Source organism: Gossypium hirsutum, chromosome A09 (assembly GCF_007990345.1).
Source record: "Gossypium hirsutum isolate 1008001.06 chromosome A09, Gossypium_hirsutum_v2.1, whole genome shotgun sequence".
Lineage (NCBI taxonomy): Eukaryota > Viridiplantae > Streptophyta > Magnoliopsida > Malvales > Malvaceae > Gossypium > Gossypium hirsutum.
In genome coordinates, this window is record NC_053432.1 from 81,351,608 (window position 1) to 81,371,841 (window position 20,234).

A 20,234-nucleotide genomic window follows, 5' to 3' on the forward strand; every position below is an offset into this window, starting at 1 on the left:
TCTCATCCCGCCCCACTTTACTTAAATTTAATTTTTGCTACTTATTTTTAATATTTAATAAATATATGATTTATTTTTTATATTAAATTTTTATATTTTTATCTTTTTAATAGTTTATATATAAAGATAAAATCATATTAATATCTTTTAATATAACTTAATACTAATTACCTTATTTTGGTTTCACATATATATATATAATGGAGTAAATGATTAAATTTGTTAAAGTCGTAAGCACAAAAATGATAGTTATTGAGAAGTATGGTAAAGTGAAAGGTTGTAAGGGGGTTTAAATACTTTATGTAATATTGAGATATAAGAGCATAAAAGTATTTTATATAATACTGAAAATTATTTATGAAATTGAGTTAATGCATTTATGTCGGAGGGGCTTTTATCTAAAGATAAAACTCATCTACAACACAATTACCAATCACAATATAATTAACCATTGAAATTTTTGCAACTTTAGTCTTATATAGAGTTGTCTAGGTTTGGTCGTTTAACTCTGAAAATGTGATCAATTTTTTATCTTAGTTTAGTCCAAATAAAAAAGTTAAAATCTAGTCTCGACTGTATAAAAATTATTTATTTTATTTTATATAAAATATAATATATAATATATTAAAAATATTAAAATAAATATTTTTTAATAAATTAGAAATAATTTTAAAAAATTATACTTAAATAAGACTAAGATAGCTACAAATTAACAAGCAATTGTCTTTAAAATAGTAACAAAACTAACAATAAGACAAGAGTTATACATTATTCAAACAATAATGATAAAATAGTAACAACTTAATAGTAAAATGATAGCAAAATAGTGAGAAAATAGCAGTAAAACAATAGAACTTTTTTGACAAATCCAGGCTCGGCCAAAAATTTTTACCTGAATCTCAACTCGTTTGTTTAACGATTTTTTTTCTCAAACTCATTTTTTGAATTTATATTTTTAACTAAACCCTCTTTTTTAAACGGGTTAATCTCATACACTGTTTATGGACTGGGGGTGGGTTTGGGGCGGCAGTGCGGTGCGGTGCGTTTAGCTTACTTTTTGTCTCACACTATAGTATCACTACAGTATCTAATCTCACCGCCATCGCTATCTTTATACAACTGCAAGTAAACGCACCACCCATCCAAACTCACCTTGAATCTCTCATTGAAAACAAAATGCAGTAAGAGAGACCATTTCAATCAATTGATCTTGTTCTTTCTCATGTTGTTTAAATAACCTCTTCAAGTAGCTGGAAAATCTGATCAAATTTAGATTAGGTTGTGATGAAATAATTATCCCATCATGAAAGATGATTCAATAAATTCCGTATTTTACGAAATTCAAAATTTTTAAAATTATATATTTATATCTAAAATAAGTCATATCTCTCTTTTAGTACTTTCAGTGCTAATAAAGAAGTATTTGATTTACGAAATCTTATATTCTCAATAATAACGTAAGATTTGAAAAATATAATTACCATATAATTTAAATATTATATATATTTAAATATTTTTACATTTGGACTGAAATGTTAAATTTTGGATAATGTTACTCTTTATTTTTACTGAAAAATATAAGTTTTTAAAGTTTCACTTTCAAATACAAATTTACCAATTAAATTATAGTTAATTTAAAAAAATTTATATGAAATTTAAAAAATTAAAATATGCTTTAAATTACTTTTATTTAAAAAAATTTAATTCTTATATTTTTTAGATTAAAAAATACAAGTTTATTTGTTGACATAGTTAAAATTCTTGTATTTTTCTTTTACATGACTATTAAGTGAGTTTTTTTTTAATTTTAAAATGTTAGACCAACAAATTTAAAAGAAAGATTTTAATGATGTTAACAATTAGACTTGAATTTTAAAAGTTGATATTTAAAAATAATTATAATTTAATTTACAATTATTTGTTAAAAAAATCGTGCTAAATTTAAAATAAAGTTATTACTTAAATAGAAATTTAAACATATCATATATGGAAAAAATTATGATAATTAGAATTTAAATTACATTTATTAGTTAAAAATATTTTGATGCAAAAAAAATTGTGCTAATTTTATTGATGTAAAATTGATTTATTATTTGAATAGAATTTTAAGTATCTTAATTATCACTTAATTAATATCAGAATTAATTATGTTAATTAGTTATTGTTTTGAATAATATTACTTTGTATTAAATTAATTATATTTTGTGTTGAATATATTTAAAATGTTTTAATTATGAGTTGAAAATATTTTTGATACAATATTAAGAGTAAGTGACAGGGCCATTCGGTTTAAATCCGTGTCAAATAAGTGTATGATAAGAAAATTAATTTAAATAAAAATATCTTTTAGTAATAAAAGATATAATATTTAAAAAGTTGATTAAATATTAAAGAGGGAAATCGCGTGTAAAATTGAAAGCTATTACTACAGTGGAATTCATAAAAGAACTGCTCAATTGCCTCAAATATTAAAGAAAAATTGAGAAAGAAAAAAAGCTCATACCAACAACAAGTGACTCTACAATCTCCCATCTCTTCAAACTTCCCTATTCCCAATCAATGCTGGCCTAATTCCCATGTTGCTTTTGAACAATTTTCATACTTTTTATATTACAAATTACTATCTTTTCTATTTGGATTTTCACCATGAATAAATCCTCCCCATTTACCATTTAAAAAGAAAAACCCTCCATTAATATCAAAACGCTGCTCTTGTTCTTCGTCTCCTCCTCCTGATTAAAGCCCGCTTCCTATTTTCATTCCCTCTTCATCTTCTTTCCCTTTTAATCATATCCTTGAATGTTGGTTTTTATTTTATCAAAAACCATTTCCCAAATTTCACATTTTCCCCCATCCTCTGCTTCCTTTGTTCTCGCTGTTTAAACCCTCTTAGGTCTTCAAAATTAATGGCGAGAAAAAGCTTATGATTTTATGTACTTTTCAGCCATGTTTATCTTCCTTACAGCTTTTGGGACAATAATTTAAACTGGGTTCCTTCTTGTTTCGATTTTCGTTGTGTTATATCCAATCGATACTAACTGTTTGTTTCTTAACGTACGGTTCGTTTGACAGCTTTTTTCTTTGCAGCAAAATGAAAATGCATTGTGATGATATTGATTATATCAATGCTGAAACTAAACCAGGTTCCAGACCCTTCTCCCTAAGGTAGATTTTTCTCATTTCCCAATGCCTTACTATCATTTTACTTTATTTTCTTGTTGTCATGATCCTTAATTAATTTACAAATAAATTTGCATTTTTATTTTTGCCTTGCATTTTCTTTAAACTTTAGCTAAATTTCTTCTATATTTGCTTGATTTCTTGGTTATGTACCATTTCATGCATTTGGGTGTTTTTCAAAGTGTTATATATGTAGTTACGTTTTGTTCTTATGTGTTTGATTGATTTTTAGATTGTTGTTAGCAATTAGTACTATCTTTAATTGGAGTTTATATGTAATAATTTGTGTTGAATTAATAGCAGCAAGATTTCTTCAGTTTGTTTTGGAACAATTTTTTTTTTATCACCAGACTTTAGTTTTCAACTCAAATTATGTTTTAAATGAAACTAAATATTTGCTTGTAATATAAATATTGATTAAATTTTTGAAAAATTATTACTTTCTCAGTTGGTGATGAACTCTGTTCTATCATATATGATTCTTCTATTCCATGCTTGTGTATGTGTATGTGCGTTTATGTTTTGAAACACTGTATTTTCTCTACATGGATGTGCTGTTTCTTTTTTTGTTCTTCATTGTTTGTGTATTTTCAGCAATGCATGATAACAAATTCCATTAGAGAATTCAATGCAATGCTCCATATTTAGTATTTTTTTCAATTTAATAGCGGTTTTGTTGAAAACACCGGCATTTGTAACAATAAGTCGCTGTAATTCGATCTCTTGTTTTCCAGACAGTTTGTTGTTGATGCTAGGAGGAAAGATATTTTTCAGTGTTGGCCATTTCCAAAGAAATACTTGCAAGTTTGTCTGAAATATGGTATCACTAATGTGTTACCACCCTTTGAACTGTGTATTAATCAGACTACTCAAGCGATGAACAAGAACATCGGCCAGACATGTTCTGATCAACAATGTAAAGATCACGTTTCCTTCGAAAATAAGGTGGTTTTGCAGGAGAAATTGATCAAAGATGAGTGTAATTGTTACTATGATCAGATGCTGCTATCAAACACCCCCTGCAACGAAAGCAACTTAAGTTTTGATCACACTTCAGATGTTACAGTTCCAGTAACTCGAGAATCGAGTTCCGTACAAGGTTCTAACCCCGATGTTCACTGGAGAATCGATATGGTTTCCCCCAAGAAGACGAGACACAAGCAAAAAAAACGTAAAGGGAGACAGAAGAAACGGTTGATGTCGGATATTTTAGCAAGAGCAACGCCATGTACTTTGGAGGATTATAGTATTAGATGTAACTCAATAACCCTCTCTAATGATGATGAAGAAGCCATTGATGACAAATTGTCAAGCAAAGATGTTAGGGTTCTAACCATAAAGTTTGGTGGATGCATATCCAAGACATGGAACATCAATTAAGGTACATTTTCTGCTATAATTTTTGCATCAAATGTTAGTGTTCTAATTGTATTCTTAAAGCTTTCTAAAGTAACCAATATACATACATATATTATAGGTTATAAGAAAGTACTGCTTGTATTTTCATTGATTATCCATGTTACTCGGATTCGGGTGTAATATATGAGTGCAGTCCGGCATTGATACGTTTGATTTTCTCTAAGTTTTTCCATTTATTTAGAGATGCTTGAAGGGTCATATCCTCGTATGTGTATTCATATACCATACCAGATTCGAGATTAATTGGTAGTTTTGATGGGTTGATGGTGAATTTGTAGTATTTGAGATTTATTAGTAGTACCTAATTTATGATTCTTCAAGTGAAAGGAATCATACTCGTGTATATATATATAGTGAAATATAAGAGGAGGATAAAATTTTAACAGCAATGCGACTAGAGCGATTCGAACCCAGGTCACACTTGGAGCGGTGAACACTCTTAACTATTTTTGAATCATACTCATATTTGACACTTAACTCGATTTGAAACTTAACTCAAAACCGATAAAATAAGTACGTTTTGAAATTTTAATCTAGGGATATAGACATGGAGGTTAGAACTTTATTGAATAAAAGCTGCTATGAATGGATGAGTATAATTCTTTAAATATAAAAGTTATTTGGATTTTTTTTTAAAATATTGATAACTGCATTTTGAATCGATATTTTTGAACTTGTGTAAGAATTATGATTTATGATCTTTTAAATATATAAAATATACTTTAAAATTTTAGATATACTCATATAAGAAATATACATGTATCATAGTGGGCATTGTTTTGAGATAAGAATATCACACTTAGAAAAGGAATTTTGATGATAAAGAAATAAAGAAAATAAGTAATTTATAAAAATAATGTATTTAAAAAATATTTAGAAAAATATGGTGATTTTTAAATTATTACATGGAAGTTTTTTATTCTTCTAAAAAGTGAAATTGACATGTTGTAATTTAATTATTTTTTAAAAAAAATTATAAAGTGTGATACATAACTCATTATCTGATATAACGTAATTATTTTTTGGAGAAGAAAATTTATCATATTTTTAAAAAATAAAAAACCCACTATTTTCAAATAATTTTTTAAAATACAATATTTTTATAATAAATTGTAAGATATGTAAATTTTGAATAAATTTAGTTGAGTTGAGGAATAACAAATCTTTTTAGTTCTTCAGCTAATATAAAAAAAAATTAAAAAGTAAAGAAAAATTGATGGCTAAAAGAATGAGCTGTTAAAAATATATTGAAAAACTATTTAAAAAATATATAATTCAATTAAAAATTAGGTCATTTTATCCAAAAAGTCTGTTTTTAAACATTAATAACAGAATTGGGCCGTTTATTGGGTTATTTACCGGATTAGGCCGTTTTCCCGAAAATGCTCTGACGTCAGCTTGCTTTAGTGTCCACGTCAGCAAAACGCTCCCCCAGGGAAGTATTTTGCCCGTGTAATGGTCAAAAATTTGACTGTTGGCTTTCAATGGCTTTCAACGGTCCAAAAAACAAAACTATAAAAAAGCCCCCCAAATCATTTTTTCACACAAATCTCTCATAATTTCTATAATTCTCTCAAAATTCCTTTCCCTTCATTTATTTTTCACATAAATCTCTCATAATTCTCAACATTCTTTCAATATTCCCTTAAAAAATCTATCAAATTTTATTGAAATTTTCTCAAAATTCTATCAAAATTCTTTGTTTAATTTTTTTTTTGAATTTAATTTTTTTAAATTAAAAAATTCCGATCGTGTTAGCAATGGCCAGAGAATTAATTCGTTTCATTAATAAGCACATCTCCTTTGATCAAATGACAATGGTTAGTGATAATTTTAAATTTTCAATACTATTCGATATTTTTTTAATTTATACAAATTTAATTAAATTTGCAATACTATTTGATATTTTATTCATTAATGCAATTATAATTAAAATTTCAATACTGCTTGATTTTTTTCATTTATGATGTTTGCATTAATTAATTTATGCAATTTTAATTGATTTTTATGTTATAAATTTTTATAATAGTCTGTAGATCGGATGTTGCAATGCTACATCCATAATATGTTTAGTCCTCCATCGCCGCTGATCGAGAATTACTTGCGGGAAGTAGGATTTTGGCATGTGGCCACGATAGGCCGGGGATGCAAGTTGGACCCGAAACTAATCAGTGCGTTGATAGAGAGGTGGAGACCTGAAACGCACACTTTTCATCTTCCATGCGAAGAGTGTACTATCACTCTAAAAGACATGCATTTGCAATTGGGATTACCGATGGATGGGTACGCAGTCACAGGTTCCGCATCATCTACTGATTGGGGAGCCGTATGCTACGAGCTTTTGGGTGTTAACGGAGGTCGGATCGAGATGGGCTGGTTACAAGACACATTCCCGGAGCCGGATAATGATTTGACTAAACTCGAAAGAATACGATATGCTCGGGCATACATTCTTGAGATAATTGGAGGTTATCTGATGCCGGACTTGTCACGAAACCTCGTACATTTGAGATGGCTGCTGAAACTCATAGATTTTAGAGCAACCGGCGAATTGAATTAGGGGGTCTGCCGTGTTGGCAACATTGTACAATGAAATGTGCGGGGCGACGTGATCGAACAAAGCCAAAATAAGAGGTCTCCTATCACTACTGCAATCATAGGCACGGTTTTTCTTTCCATTTTTACGTCATTGAGTGGACCACCCATATACATTTCCACTCATAACGAGGTAAATTTTATATTATAGATTTTACAATTATTACGTAGATTTAGAATATAATTGTATGCTAAAAATTTATTTGATTAGGTGGAACCATTCGGCGAGTTATGTCGGAATACTTACCGCTCTTGAAGATATGCGGTTTCTATTAGAGCAACGATCGGAAGTACAAATATTAAATAAAATATATATACATAATAAAATAGTCTTTTCGTATTTAGTATTTAGTATTTAGTATTTAGTATTATGTATTATGTATATAAGTAATATTTTTATCATGTTCATATAGTTTCAATGGACACCATACGAGGATCCGGCAATTCGAGCAGTAATTTTGGATGAATTCCTTCAAAATCCAAACGTTTGGCATGTGAATGTCCCATTGGTGAACTATACTACCATGGAGATGCACTAATCAGATAGAGTATTGCGGCAATTTTGATTCCGACAATCGATTCTCGTGGCACCCAAGGTATTTGATGATGAGCACAAAGTCGACTTACGGCAACTGCATATGGATTGGCTGAGATTCTGATCACACTAAATTTAAATATGAGAAAATCGGTATGATTATATACCTACTCGGGAACCGATTATCGTTCCAGAGTTAGCTTACGTACCAGAATACATGCCATGGTTTAGGATCTATGGCAAGCTATATTTATTGTCGGAAGAGGAGAGGCGATAATAAATTCGTGCCCAAAGGGAATGACGAGGCCCTTTAAATCCAAAAAGAAGGGACGACGACGCAGGCCCATCAACAGCGCCCACACAATCACCAAGCCCAACAGTTCAACCGACGACACCCATATCAAAGCCTTTTCAGATTATGCTAGGTGTGTATCCTATCCCTTATATGTATCCTAACCCTTATATGTTTCTTTTTCCTAGTCCTATGGCAGATTGGAATTCATGGCCTGGTTCATCTCCATTCTCGATTACTCCGAGTCAACCGCCGATTTGTAGGCCGCCGTTGCATGAGAAATCGTACGAGGCGATATCAGAGAGCTTTTCCTTTTACCAATCCCCATCACCTTACGGGATTCAAACACCTCCGCCATGGGTGATGCAAACACCGCCGCAGTCATTATTCTATTAATATGGGTTACCCTCCCAACACCCACAACCAGATCCCCTGTCGGAGAAACCACAACCCCCGCCAGAAGCTGATCCAAGAAGGAATCCAGCACGGACCCGTCGACGACCTCCATGTGGCACTGATTCCGATTGCCACGGACATTGATTTTTTAAATATATTTGTACAAACTTTTTTATATTGTTTTATTTAATAAAATAAAAGTACTTCTGAATAAGACAATTGTTACAACATAGTTTTATTTAATAAAATATAAATAATACAACATAGTTTTTTATGACAACTATCAACTATTTCGATTTGGACATGATCTACTTGTATGGCCTGGGTTCTTACACCATCTGCACAACTTCTGTTGATTGGTTGTTTTTCGAATATCCATATTGGTACATATTCTAGTCGAGCAAGGTCGACTGTCTGGTTTGCGACGCAATTCTCTATCCTGTAACAGATTAAACGGAGCAAGCGATACAAGCAGCCACTTACGTTCATCTGGGACAGGTGGGAATGCGTTTCTCCACACGTTGTACATGGTTTCTAGTTTGTACATTTTTTCGATGTAGCTCATGGGATCTAGACGGAGATTCTGACAAGCTGCAATTACACGAGCACATGGATAACGAAGTGCGTCAAACCTTCCACAGTCGCAAGTCCTATTTCTCAAGTGTATACAATATTACTCGCCAATAATACCTTCATGCTGCCTATCAAACTCCATCACACAAAACCATAGGTTGTCTCAATCGTGATAGATTGTGTGCATGGTGTTTGACCGCGCCTTCGCCTTATTAATTTCTTGCAATACATTTGCGCACCATACATGACATCCTTGTATTTGGCCTTTATAAATCGCAGCTCGCTTCAGAAATAGTGTCGCTAAACGAAAATATGTCTCTCGAATAACCAATGTTATCGGCAAATAACGTGTTTTTTTAGAACAGAATTTATGCATTTAGCCAGGTTTGAGGTCATATAACCATATCATAGGCCACCATCGTATGCTTGTGTCCATTGTTCGAAAGGTATGTTACAGAGGTAGTCTGCGCCTTCTTCGTTAACTGAACGCAAAACCGTCAACATCTCATGAAAACGGTCATTACTTATCTTATACCCTGCCAATATAAGTTGATAGCGAAAATTACATACCATTTTTTCATTTAAAATAAATTCAATATTACAAACGAAATTATATTAATAGATATTAAATACCCATATTGGTCATTTTTCGTTTTTCACTTGTAAATCAAAATTGCCCGTAGTAGTTAAATGCAATGTGCCTTAAGCAATACCGATGGTGTGTACGATGCCACAGGCTTTACTATCGTTCAATTGCGGCTAGTATTTTGGTGCCCCGATCTGATATGACTCAGATATTAGGTTGGGGGCAGACATGCCTCATTAACCTAGAAAGAAAGAAATCTCAGTTATCAGCTGACTCCCCGGTGTTATTCCAAACGCAATTTTAAGGATTCTCCCACTGCCATCTTGTATCACAGTTGATAAACCGTAATTTATACATATTTTTACCTCATGTTTAACACATTTTATGGATGATTTTTCCTTAGAATTGGTGAATTCGATGCTCCTAATACTTTAATTTCATGTTTTATACTTAGGTGAGTATAGGAGAGCGAAAGAAACGAGAAACGGGCAAAAAACGGAGAAAATTGGCCAATGTACGAAATCAACACGGCCTGGACCTCCTCACATGGACATACCACACGGCCGTGTCAATTTGGCAGAATCGAAGCACGACTCACACTGGTGGACCACACGGTCGTGCCTATTTAACAGGCTTGACCATGACCTGAAGTAATTGCACACGGGCGTGTCCCTATCGAGCCCAAGTTACCAATAGCCAATGGGTATATCTACCGTATATAAAGATACCGTCAATTTGTACCAATGGCTTGCAATATAGAAATGCATTTCGGTATTGCTTAAAGCTCCAGAATAGATGCTTAAATACTTGGCATCCACGGAGTAATTGGTTGTTGTAGTACGTAGGTTCCGTTTCAAGGTCTGTTACGCAACCTGGGACATATCTCTCCAGCACCTTACACCATTGCTACATATCATTATATGAAGCGTCCCACCTACCATGCATCTTTCCAATGCCTTCTGCTTAGCTATCCAAGCTTTGCGGTAAGAGGGCGTGTACCTCAATTGGCTACGAATATTGGCAATTAAGACCGACACTGAAGTTTTAGGATCTGCCTTCACCTTTGGTAGTATTAAGGTAGCTAACATATCTGAATCCATCTTAGGATGATATTTCAAAACACTTGTCAACGAAGTACATTAAGAAATGCAACAGTACGTAATAACAGTACTATTAAAAAACTCTAAATAGTTAGTGATACTATACCGGTAACACATGTATGTGGACCTTTGTACTTTTTTATCTCCCACAAACCTATATTTTTCCTCAACGAGGCCATGATTTTCCATGAACATGTAACGTCTTGCATTGCACACTTGGCTTCAAACTTATCGGATTTGGATTTAACCACTTTGTAGTTAACCCCGCTCATGATGCTATGTTGTTTTAATACACCAAGAAAACTATCTTTATTGGAAACCTCCTTACCAACTTCCAATTCACCCGAATCCAATGAAGAACTTGTACAGTCAAGCCTTTTGTGTGGTAGATCTGGAAACTCTAACGCATCATCTTGAGATAGATCGACATTATACATATGGGCTGGAAGCGAGTACACCCTGAATCGCGGATCTTCTTCTTCATTACCTGAACCCCCTTCAACATCTTCAGGTATAGTGCTTTGGTTCAGCAAATAATACAACTTCTACACCATCGGGGCCGGCCTCTCGAGGTGGATCCGCATCAGATTCATCATCTGACCCATCATCATGTGCAACGTACAATATCCCCTCGCTAGTGGACTTCATAGGGAGTACATCATCCCTCCTTATGGACGTTTCACAACGTCTCCAATTAGATATGGATTGCCAACCACTAGAAGTTGATGTCATTCCCCAGTACGTATTTCCAATATCAAACATCGACCCACTGAGGTGCATGTCCCATCCACTAACGGAGTGTCATGCAGGAGTTGGGTATTCCATACTACTACTAAACACGTGCGCTTCCGTGTTTTGCCACCCACTAATGGAGTGTCGGGCAGGAGTCGTGTATTCCTCTCAACCAGCAGTAAATGTTGAAGCTGCAAATGCATCATTTGGCGATGAAAATTGTACATATAACTCAAGATAGGGTGATCCACTAGCGAGATGAGTCTGCACCATTGCCTCCACGCTACGAGCACCTTTGATGTCGAATGAGTCATATGTTACAGGATCAACTGAAGCACAAAATTGATACTTAATAGACAAAACTTTCATTGGTGTCGTTCCGAAGAATTTACGCCTAATTCTTTTACGAAGTTCTGTTAAATCTATGTTCTGGTTAAAAACCAGTCTCGTTGTATTCTCCGATAAAAAAACAACACCGTTTTCAGTGTTACAGACTTCACAATCATAGTAAAAATAGCACTAATATGTTCACTCATCTTCAATTTCTTTTTTTCTTAGCCTCTTTATTTTTTTTTTTTTGCTGTAAGTTATACAACCTAAGAATAAAATTTGGCTCATTTATAGCCTCATTTTTCTACGAACTACTGTAGCAAAAGAGCGTCAACGTGGGAGTTTTTTTCAGAAATTTTGCTGACAGTGCATTCTGCTTGAAGCGTTTTCAACACTATTTGTTCATAATCGTCTACTCAGAATTATTTTTCTATGAACTACTGTAGCAAAAGAGCGCCCACGTGGGAGCTTTTTTCAAAAATTTTACAGACAGTACATCATGCTTGAAGCGTTTTCGACACTATTTGTTCAAAAACGTCAACTCAAAATTATTCTTGCAGAAACCCTAAACCTAAACCATAAGACAAAAAAATTATATTGCTTATATGTTTTTTCTAATACCCTAAACATAAATTTATTTAAAAAACTAAACTTTAATTTAATTAATTAACCCTAATAATTTAAATTCTAATTTAGTATTTAGTATTTAAAATTAATAGTTAATTTAATGAATTAACCCTACAACCTTAAACCCTAATTCAATTTTTTTTTCTTAAAACCCTAAATTTAGCATAGCACCGGTATGTATATATGCTGCAATCATGTTATCTTTCAGAACTTCTTTTTCGTGTATGTATATTAGAAATTAATAATTAAAAAAAATCAGAAATGAGCTTGTTACAAGGTAAAAGAAACTTAGCTGGTGGATCAAAAATAAAATTGATCTAAGCCATTAATAAGGGAAAAAAACCTAAACACTGAACTAATTGAATTACCAAGTTGTTGTTTACACGTTAAGAGTTATTTAAGGGTTTTTTTACTAAAATATTATAAGAAATAAAATATTAAAATAGTATATTTAAACGATTATTTATCAATTAACCCTAAATTAATCAATTAATCCTAATACCCTAAACTCTAATTTAGTATTTAGTATTTAAAATTAATAGTTAATTTAAACCCCAATTCAATTAATTTTTTTCCTAAAACCCTTAAATTCTAAACCCTAAAAAAATCCTAACCTTATATCTTAAAAAACCCTAACTTTAAATTAATTAAACTCTAAAAATCCTAACCCTAAAAACACGGGCAAAACGCTTCTTTAGGGGAGCGTTTTGCTGACACGTACTCTGAAAACGCACTGACATAGACGTATTTTCGTGAAAAATGGCCTAATCCGGTAAATATCTCCAAAAAAAAGCCTATTTTCGTAATTAAATTTAAAAAATAACCTTTTTAGGTAAAATAGCATAAAAATTAACTATTTTTTCTTAAAAAAATCCACACAAACTCCAGTAACATCGATGAAAATATCTCAAACAAAAAACACACTCACACAAAGAAGATGCCATGTGGCTACATTTGCGCGTTGGCGTTTGCGTTTGCGTTTGCGCTTGCGTTTGCGTTTGCAATATAAGAGAGAAGCCATCAAGTAGAAAACGCCGACAGTGACGTCCAATCGCCACAACTCTTTTCTATAATTATCTCTACAGTCCCTACTACTTTACTACTGTTTCTTCTTTCTTTCTAATAAAAGAAAAAATAAATAAAAATCTGCAATGATAATTATCCACCCAACGCCCAAAGCTTCCATAAAACCTGGCCAATTTTCATGTAAGAATTTCCTTTCTCTCTTTTTCTTTTTTAATGATTTCTATGCTTTTTTTTTTTGCTTTGTGCTAGAAAAATGAAAATTAGAGATTTGTATGAACTATTCTTTTTTAGGTGAGTTTAAAGATTTGGGTTTTCTTTTTTTGTTTATTGTTTGGATATAACTTTTTTTCTTTGCGAATTCTAGGAATACCCTTTTGCTTCAAATCCCATTTCTTTTTAGGGTTTTTGCTAGTTGTTTGTTTGGAAAGATAATTTTTTTTCCTATGAAATTTGGGAATACCCTTTTATTACCCTTTTTAACAGTTAGATATTTTGCAGCTGAATGAATATATAGCATGTCTTACCAGCAAGTAGAGGGTTTTGGTTACATGGCTGAAGATTTTGTAGATGATATGGATGAAGACAGCTGCGGTAGTGCTGCTGATGGAGATGTGGATGCCGATGAATATGACATGGTTTGTTTTACTTGCACATTTATATATACACACAGAGATGCGTTTATATATGTTACATTCAATTTATGATTGGATTATGATGTTTATAACTTCAAACTATAATTTGAGCAGCTGACCAAGGTGACTGATACATCTGCTTTACAAGCGCGCAAGGGGAAAGACATACAGGGGATTCCGTGGGAAAGATTGAACATAACTAGGGAAAGCTATAGACTGACGAGGCTTGAACAGTACAAAAATTATGAGAATATCCCGTCCTCGGGTGAAACTGTCGACAAGGTTCGTTTCTTCCCTTACAATCTATAATTGAACTAGTTTAAGGAGAATAGCAAGATAAAATCCATGGTAATCTGTGTATTTTGCTGTTTCAGGAATACAAACAGATAGAAAAGGGTGGGAACTACTATGAATTTTTTCACAACACGAGATCGGTTAAGCCTACAATCCTCCATTTTCAGGTTCATAAATCAGAAATCCTTTTGTTATTATCATTTATATTTGCTTTTAGAAGATTTCCATTTCAGTGTTTTGTTGTTCTTGAATTTCTCTTTTCCTTTTAGATGATGATATAAACTTTGATGTGTTTAATTATACACTACATACTTGTATTCAACATTTGCACCAGCTTGGAGATGTGTCTACTGGTCTACATTCTGTTTCTGAAGGTTTATCATATGACACATTATACAAGCAAAATACACGGTTTTTTTCCGTGTTATAATGTCTTCAGTAATAGAATCCCTGTGTTATGATATATTTTTCGCTCTCTAGTATGGAGGAGCATTTATCGGTTTTGATTTTTTATTTTTAATTTCTAAGTGTATCTTGGCACCTGTTATTTGAGCTTAAATAATTTGCTGTGGAATGCATTTGCAGCTCAGAAACTTGGTTTGGACTACTTCAAAGCATGATGTTTACCTTATGTCCAATTATTCAGTTATGCATTGGTCATCCTTATCATGTAATCTGTCCGAGGTCCTTAATTTTGCTGGGCATGTGGCACCTACCGAGGTATTATAGCTTTAAAACATGTGTGTTTTTAAAGATGTTTCATTATTTTAGTATTCTTTGATACTTTTATCAGCTAACTTCTATTTTATTGTAATTTAGAAACATCCGGGAAGTTTGTTAGAAGGTTTTACACAAACTCAAATAAGCACGCTAGCGGTCAAGGATAATTTTATGGTTGCAGGAGGCTTCCAAGGAGAGCTTGCTTTTAAGGTTAGTGTTATTTGCAGCCACGTTGTTTTAATATTGTTCAAATATTCTTTTACGGATTAGATAAGATTATTATTAAATTATGATTTTGAGTTCTAATAGAATTCAAGAAAATCCTAGAAATTAGAATGCTTGCAAGTTTCTAGAAAGAGTGAAGGACTGTCATGAATGCTTTAATGCCTGCATATGCTTTTGTATTATCGATTTTCATATTCCTGTTGTTGCAGCACTTGGACAGAAAAGGCATAACCTTCTGTACTCGGACAACATATGATGATAATGCAATTACAAATGCTATCGAGATATATGACAGCTTGAGGTATCTTGAGAATTTCGGATTTGGCTGGTTGATTGATTGGTTGCTATAAATTGAATGAAATATGAGTTGTAATTTTTGAACCTGTTTTGCAGTGGTGGTATTAATTTTATGGCCTCGAATAACGACTGTAGCATGAGAGAATACGATACCGAGAGATTTCAACTTTTGAATCATTTCCAATTCCCTTGGCCTGTAAACGTAAGCCCTTCTAGTCGTTTTGTAGTATTTATTCACAGATTTTAACTTAATTTCTAGTCACATGACTGAAACCCGTTTATTCTGATCAGCATACATCAATCAGCCCGGATCGGAGACTTATTACTGTAGTTGGAGATCACTTGGATGCGTTGCTTGTGGATTCACAGAACGGAAAGGTATAAAAGTAGTGTCACTCATCATCTGTAATTTTTCCAATAGAAGTAAACAGTCATCTATTCTGTTTGTAACTTTGATAAGAAACAAAACGGACGGTAGATATGATTGTTTTTTGTACTATCTCGATTTGAGCTTTAACCAATGATTTTTGTATCAATATTTAAACACTGGAATCACATTTTCCATGTTCTCAGGCCGTAGCCACAGCAGCAGGTCATCGAGATTACTCCTTTGCATCAGCATGGCACCCAGACGGACGGGTATTTGCCACAGGAAATCAAGACAAGACCTGCCGTGTATGGGACATAAGAAAGCTGGCAACGCCGGTTGCGACTCTAAAAGGAAACTTGGGTGCTGTAAGATCGATCCGTTTTTCATCCGACGGCCAGTTCATGATAGTTGCTGAACCAGCGGATTTCGTTCATGTGTACAATACAAAATCCAATTACACGGAAAGACAAGAAATGGACTTCTTCGGGGAGATATCAGGTGTATCAGTGAGTCCAGATGATGAATGTCTATATATAGGAATATGGGATAGGACATATGCTAGTTTGTTGCAGTATAACAAAAGACACAGTTATGGATACTTGGATTCTTACTTGTGAATATGTCTTACATCATTCCTCTTTAAATAAGAGTCTGCTGTTTTCTGTACTGTAATATATCATCAATAATAAGAATTTTCATGTACTAAATAAAATAAAATAAGAATTTTCTGTTCAGATGTTTTTGTTTGGTTAATAATTGAAAGACATTTTCTTTTTTTTTTAATTAAATTTCAATAAAATGAATTCACATTATTAAATATGAATTAAGACTGAGTTAGATTAGTTTAAATATATAAAATCTTTGATTAAAATTCAATTTATATATATTCGACTTCAAAATAAATTAAAACTAACAAACAACTCTTAAATTATGAAAAATAAGAAATACTAAAAATCACGTGGCCTTAGAGGCGATAACTATGTTTCAAATCGGTTTTAGATCAGTTTAACTCTTGAAAATGTGAAAATTCTAAAAAAAAAAAAAATCTCTAAAACTTTACCAACTAAGCAGTAAGTGAAAAGAAAATAGCAAAAGAAAGAAATGAACACCAAAAAAATGTTGTTAAAGTATTTGATTACTTGATTACAAACGAGAGGACTCTATTTTTAATTAAACTCCTTAAATTTAACCGTATATTTTAAATTACATCAACGGTTGAGATTAAAGCCTCTATAAGATAAGACTCATAAGAAATTTAAACACTATACAATTTTATCCTTTAGAATTACAATATTTATATTACTAAAATACAAATTATTAGAGTGTTAACATTTTTACTCAGTTTTAAATAGATGGGTTTTGAGTCTCTCTGAACAATGATAAGTCTCGATGAACCAAATGATCCCAAATCAAACAAGGATATTAGTGTGTGTGCATTAATCATTGGCTTTTGTGCGTGACTCATAACACTAACATATGACATACACTCATCAGTTTGTATTCTTCTTTTTTTCTCATTTTATAAAAAATAGTTAATTTTTATTTTTTGTCCTAATAGGCTTAAATTTGTGATTTAATCATTATACTTTAATTTTTAATACTTTAATTTCTAACATATGACATCTATATTCTTATTAATTAGTTTAATATTTTATAATATTTTTAATTAGTTCAAATAATTAATATTATTAAATTATCATTATTTTTTATCTCTTTTTTTAATTAAAAAAGGTTAAATTTCAATTTTATTCTCTTCAGTATACTTTAATCTTTATACTTTAAGTTTTAATATACTTTGCTCTCTATATTTTTATAATGTTATTAGTCAAAATAGTTAATATCATTAAATTTTCAATTAAAACATTGCATGGTTATATATAATTTAAAAGTAGATTTTTAAATTTGAAAAATTTAATAGCTAAATTCTTGAAAGTAAAAGTGAGAGTATTAAATTTCAAATGTACGAAGTATATAGAAACTTAGAGTATATTTTAATTTACAAATTTGTATTCTATAATTTGACACAAATAAATTATCAACTCAACGGGGAGTATGATTTGACCATACTAGTTGAATTTTTAAAAAAATATTGTATGGTAATAATGTGCCTCGGTTACAGTTCTAATAATAGGTTCATGGAAACATTTTAACTAGATTACAATTTGTATAATCATGAATATATATGAGATTTTTTTTATACTATATATTTTTAAAATTTATTGTTTGATACCATTAAATTTGATAATATAATTATATTCCTCTTATATGTAAAATTTTGTTAATATATAATTGTTGAAGGGAGGACTCTATTGGGAGAAGCTTGTAAAGTGTTCTCTATCGAGAGCTGATCAATGCTTCAGTAGATCAATATTGTTCTTGGTGGAAGGTTCCCCCCTCCGACTCTATCAAGCGCTTAAAGAAGCACAGGTGGCGAGGTCACAATGAGAATACCTCATTAGATACCTAATAAGGTGCACCATACGAAACTAATTGAGAAACACTTTGCATACATCTCTGGACAAAATTGGTTTTCCCTTGACAAAACTCAATAGGATAGTATTTTACCCGATGTGATTTTGTGTCACGACTCTATAGAGTGCCCAAAGAGGCATCGATGGCATAAAATAAGAGTATATCGTTAGGTGCTTGACAAGGTGAATTATGTGCATTATGCATGATCACCCATTAAATAAATCTCATATATGTGCTTGATAGAATTTGAACCCAACCAAAACCCTTGATCTTAAGGGAGGTCATGTAACGCCCCTAACCCGAATCTGTCACCGGAATAGAGTTACGGAGCATTACCGGAGTTACCGATTCATTTATCAGATATTTCATTAATCCGATATCTTTTCTTTTCCACGTTCAAGTCTCGTATTCAAGTCATCCGGATCTTTATAAAGAAATTTGATCGTCGTTTTCATTTATTTCATGTTATAATACATTCAACTAATGCTCTAAACAAAATTATCATTTTACCCCTAAACTTTTAATTAATGACGATTTCATCCTTAGGTTAAAATAAAATAAAATTATTTCAATTTAATCCTTATTTCCAGCCGTTATTCTCACACAAATTGATAACAACCTATGAATTCTATAAAATGTTAGAATTTTCCATAATTTCAACACTTTTCAATTTAATCCTTAAAACATGTTTTTCCCTGATCTTGAGCTAAATTAATAATTTCATTCAATTTTGTAATTTAAATAATAAAATAATTCATTTCATGCAAATTGGTCATTTCTAAATTTTTTTTACAAAATTGCCCATAAAATTTTACTTTTATTCAATTTAGTCCATGAGCCTAAAACATACAAATTACCCATGCTAGCTGAATATTCATACATATTTTCATCCTCCTCCTCTCCATTCCACATCCTTAATTTATATAACATGCAACAAGTAACATTATCAATAATTTCACTATTTACTTATGTATATTCAAAACTGTTCATTTGCGTCATAGTCACTAAATTATTTATATCTTAAGCTACAGAACTCGAAATTAAGATCAGATAATTTTCCCTGAAACTAGACTTACTTATATTATTACCATAAAATTTTCAGAATTTTTGGTTTAGCCAATAAATACAGTTTATTCTTTAAAATTTCCCCTATTCTGCTATCTGACAGTTTCGACCCTTCTTCACTAAGAATTAATTATCTCATCGTACGAGATTCGGATGATGTTCCCGCTTATTTATATTGAAAATAGACTCTTTAAGGATTTTAAAAATATAAATTTAATCCCTTAATTATTTTTATCCAATTTTTGATGATTTTCCAAAGTCAGAACAGGGGAACCCGAAATCATTCTGACATTGTCTCACAAAACTTATTATATCTCATGATTTACAATTCCATTGTTTACACCGTTTCTTCTATAAGAAACTAGACTCAATAAGCTTTAATTTCATATTTTATTCATCCTCTAATTAGATTTCTACAATTTTTAGAGATTTTTCAAAGTTAGACTATTGCTGCTGTCCAAAACTGTTTTAGTGCAAAATGTTGATTTTCATTTTTCCCCAAATTTCACAGTTCATACAATTCAGTCCTTACTTAATTAACCCCTAAATTAAACTAATTTTCTCAATTAATACTTTTCCTAGACATTATAAGTTATTTCATAACTATTGAAATTCAGAATTTCCACATAAAACTCTAACTTCAAACTCTTTTACAATTTAGGTCCCAAACATTCACTTTCTATTCAATTCTTTCAATAAAATCAGCATATAAACAATTTAAAGCTCTAATTCTATGTCAAATCATCATATACTTCCAGCACATATTCA

The 20,234-nt window shown here is 31.6% G+C and overlaps 2 protein-coding genes across 3 annotated transcripts; both read left to right on the top strand.

The window, feature by feature from the left end:
• Positions 1 to 2,479: 2,479 nt before the first annotated feature.
• Positions 2,480 to 4,757, top strand: LOC121206291 (uncharacterized). Its single transcript, XM_041077158.1, has 2 exons — positions 2,480 to 3,165; positions 3,915 to 4,757. The coding sequence occupies exons 1-2, from the start codon at positions 3,092 to 3,094 to the stop codon at positions 4,558 to 4,560; spliced, it is 720 nt and encodes a 239-aa protein (XP_040933092.1). The 5' UTR covers positions 2,480 to 3,091; the 3' UTR covers positions 4,561 to 4,757.
• An 8,646-nt stretch (positions 4,758 to 13,403) lies between these two features.
• Positions 13,404 to 16,663, top strand: LOC107944508 (uncharacterized WD repeat-containing protein C2A9.03). Of its 2 annotated transcripts, none has more exons than XM_016878331.2 (10): positions 13,404 to 13,571; positions 13,890 to 14,026; positions 14,138 to 14,305; positions 14,398 to 14,484; positions 14,903 to 15,037; positions 15,137 to 15,247; positions 15,472 to 15,563; positions 15,656 to 15,761; positions 15,851 to 15,937; positions 16,133 to 16,663. In XM_016878331.2, the coding sequence occupies exons 2-10, from the start codon at positions 13,907 to 13,909 to the stop codon at positions 16,544 to 16,546; spliced, it is 1,320 nt and encodes a 439-aa protein (XP_016733820.1). In that variant the 5' UTR covers positions 13,404 to 13,571; positions 13,890 to 13,906; the 3' UTR covers positions 16,547 to 16,663. The 2 variants fall into 2 exon arrangements, with proteins under 2 accessions (XP_016733820.1, XP_016733821.1); XM_016878332.2 differs by having other exon boundaries at positions 13,565 to 13,682.
• The last annotated feature ends 3,571 nt before the right edge of the window (positions 16,664 to 20,234 follow it).

Bases quoted from the DNA above. Each gene is read 5' to 3' on its own strand.
- LOC107944508 (XM_016878331.2), top strand. From the start codon at position 13,907: ATGTCTTACCAGCAAGTAGAGGGTTTTGGTTACATGGCTGAAGATTTT. The intron at 14,306-14,397 runs GTTCGTTTCTTC...TTGCTGTTTCAG, and splicing joins CGGGTGAAACTGTCGACAAG to GAATACAAACAGATAGAAAA. The intron at 15,248-15,471 runs GTTAGTGTTATT...CTGTTGTTGCAG, and splicing joins AAGGAGAGCTTGCTTTTAAG to CACTTGGACAGAAAAGGCAT.
- LOC121206291 (XM_041077158.1), top strand. From the start codon at position 3,092: ATGAAAATGCATTGTGATGATATTGATTATATCAATGCTGAAACTAAA. The intron at 3,166-3,914 runs GTAGATTTTTCT...CTTGTTTTCCAG, and splicing joins TCCAGACCCTTCTCCCTAAG to ACAGTTTGTTGTTGATGCTA.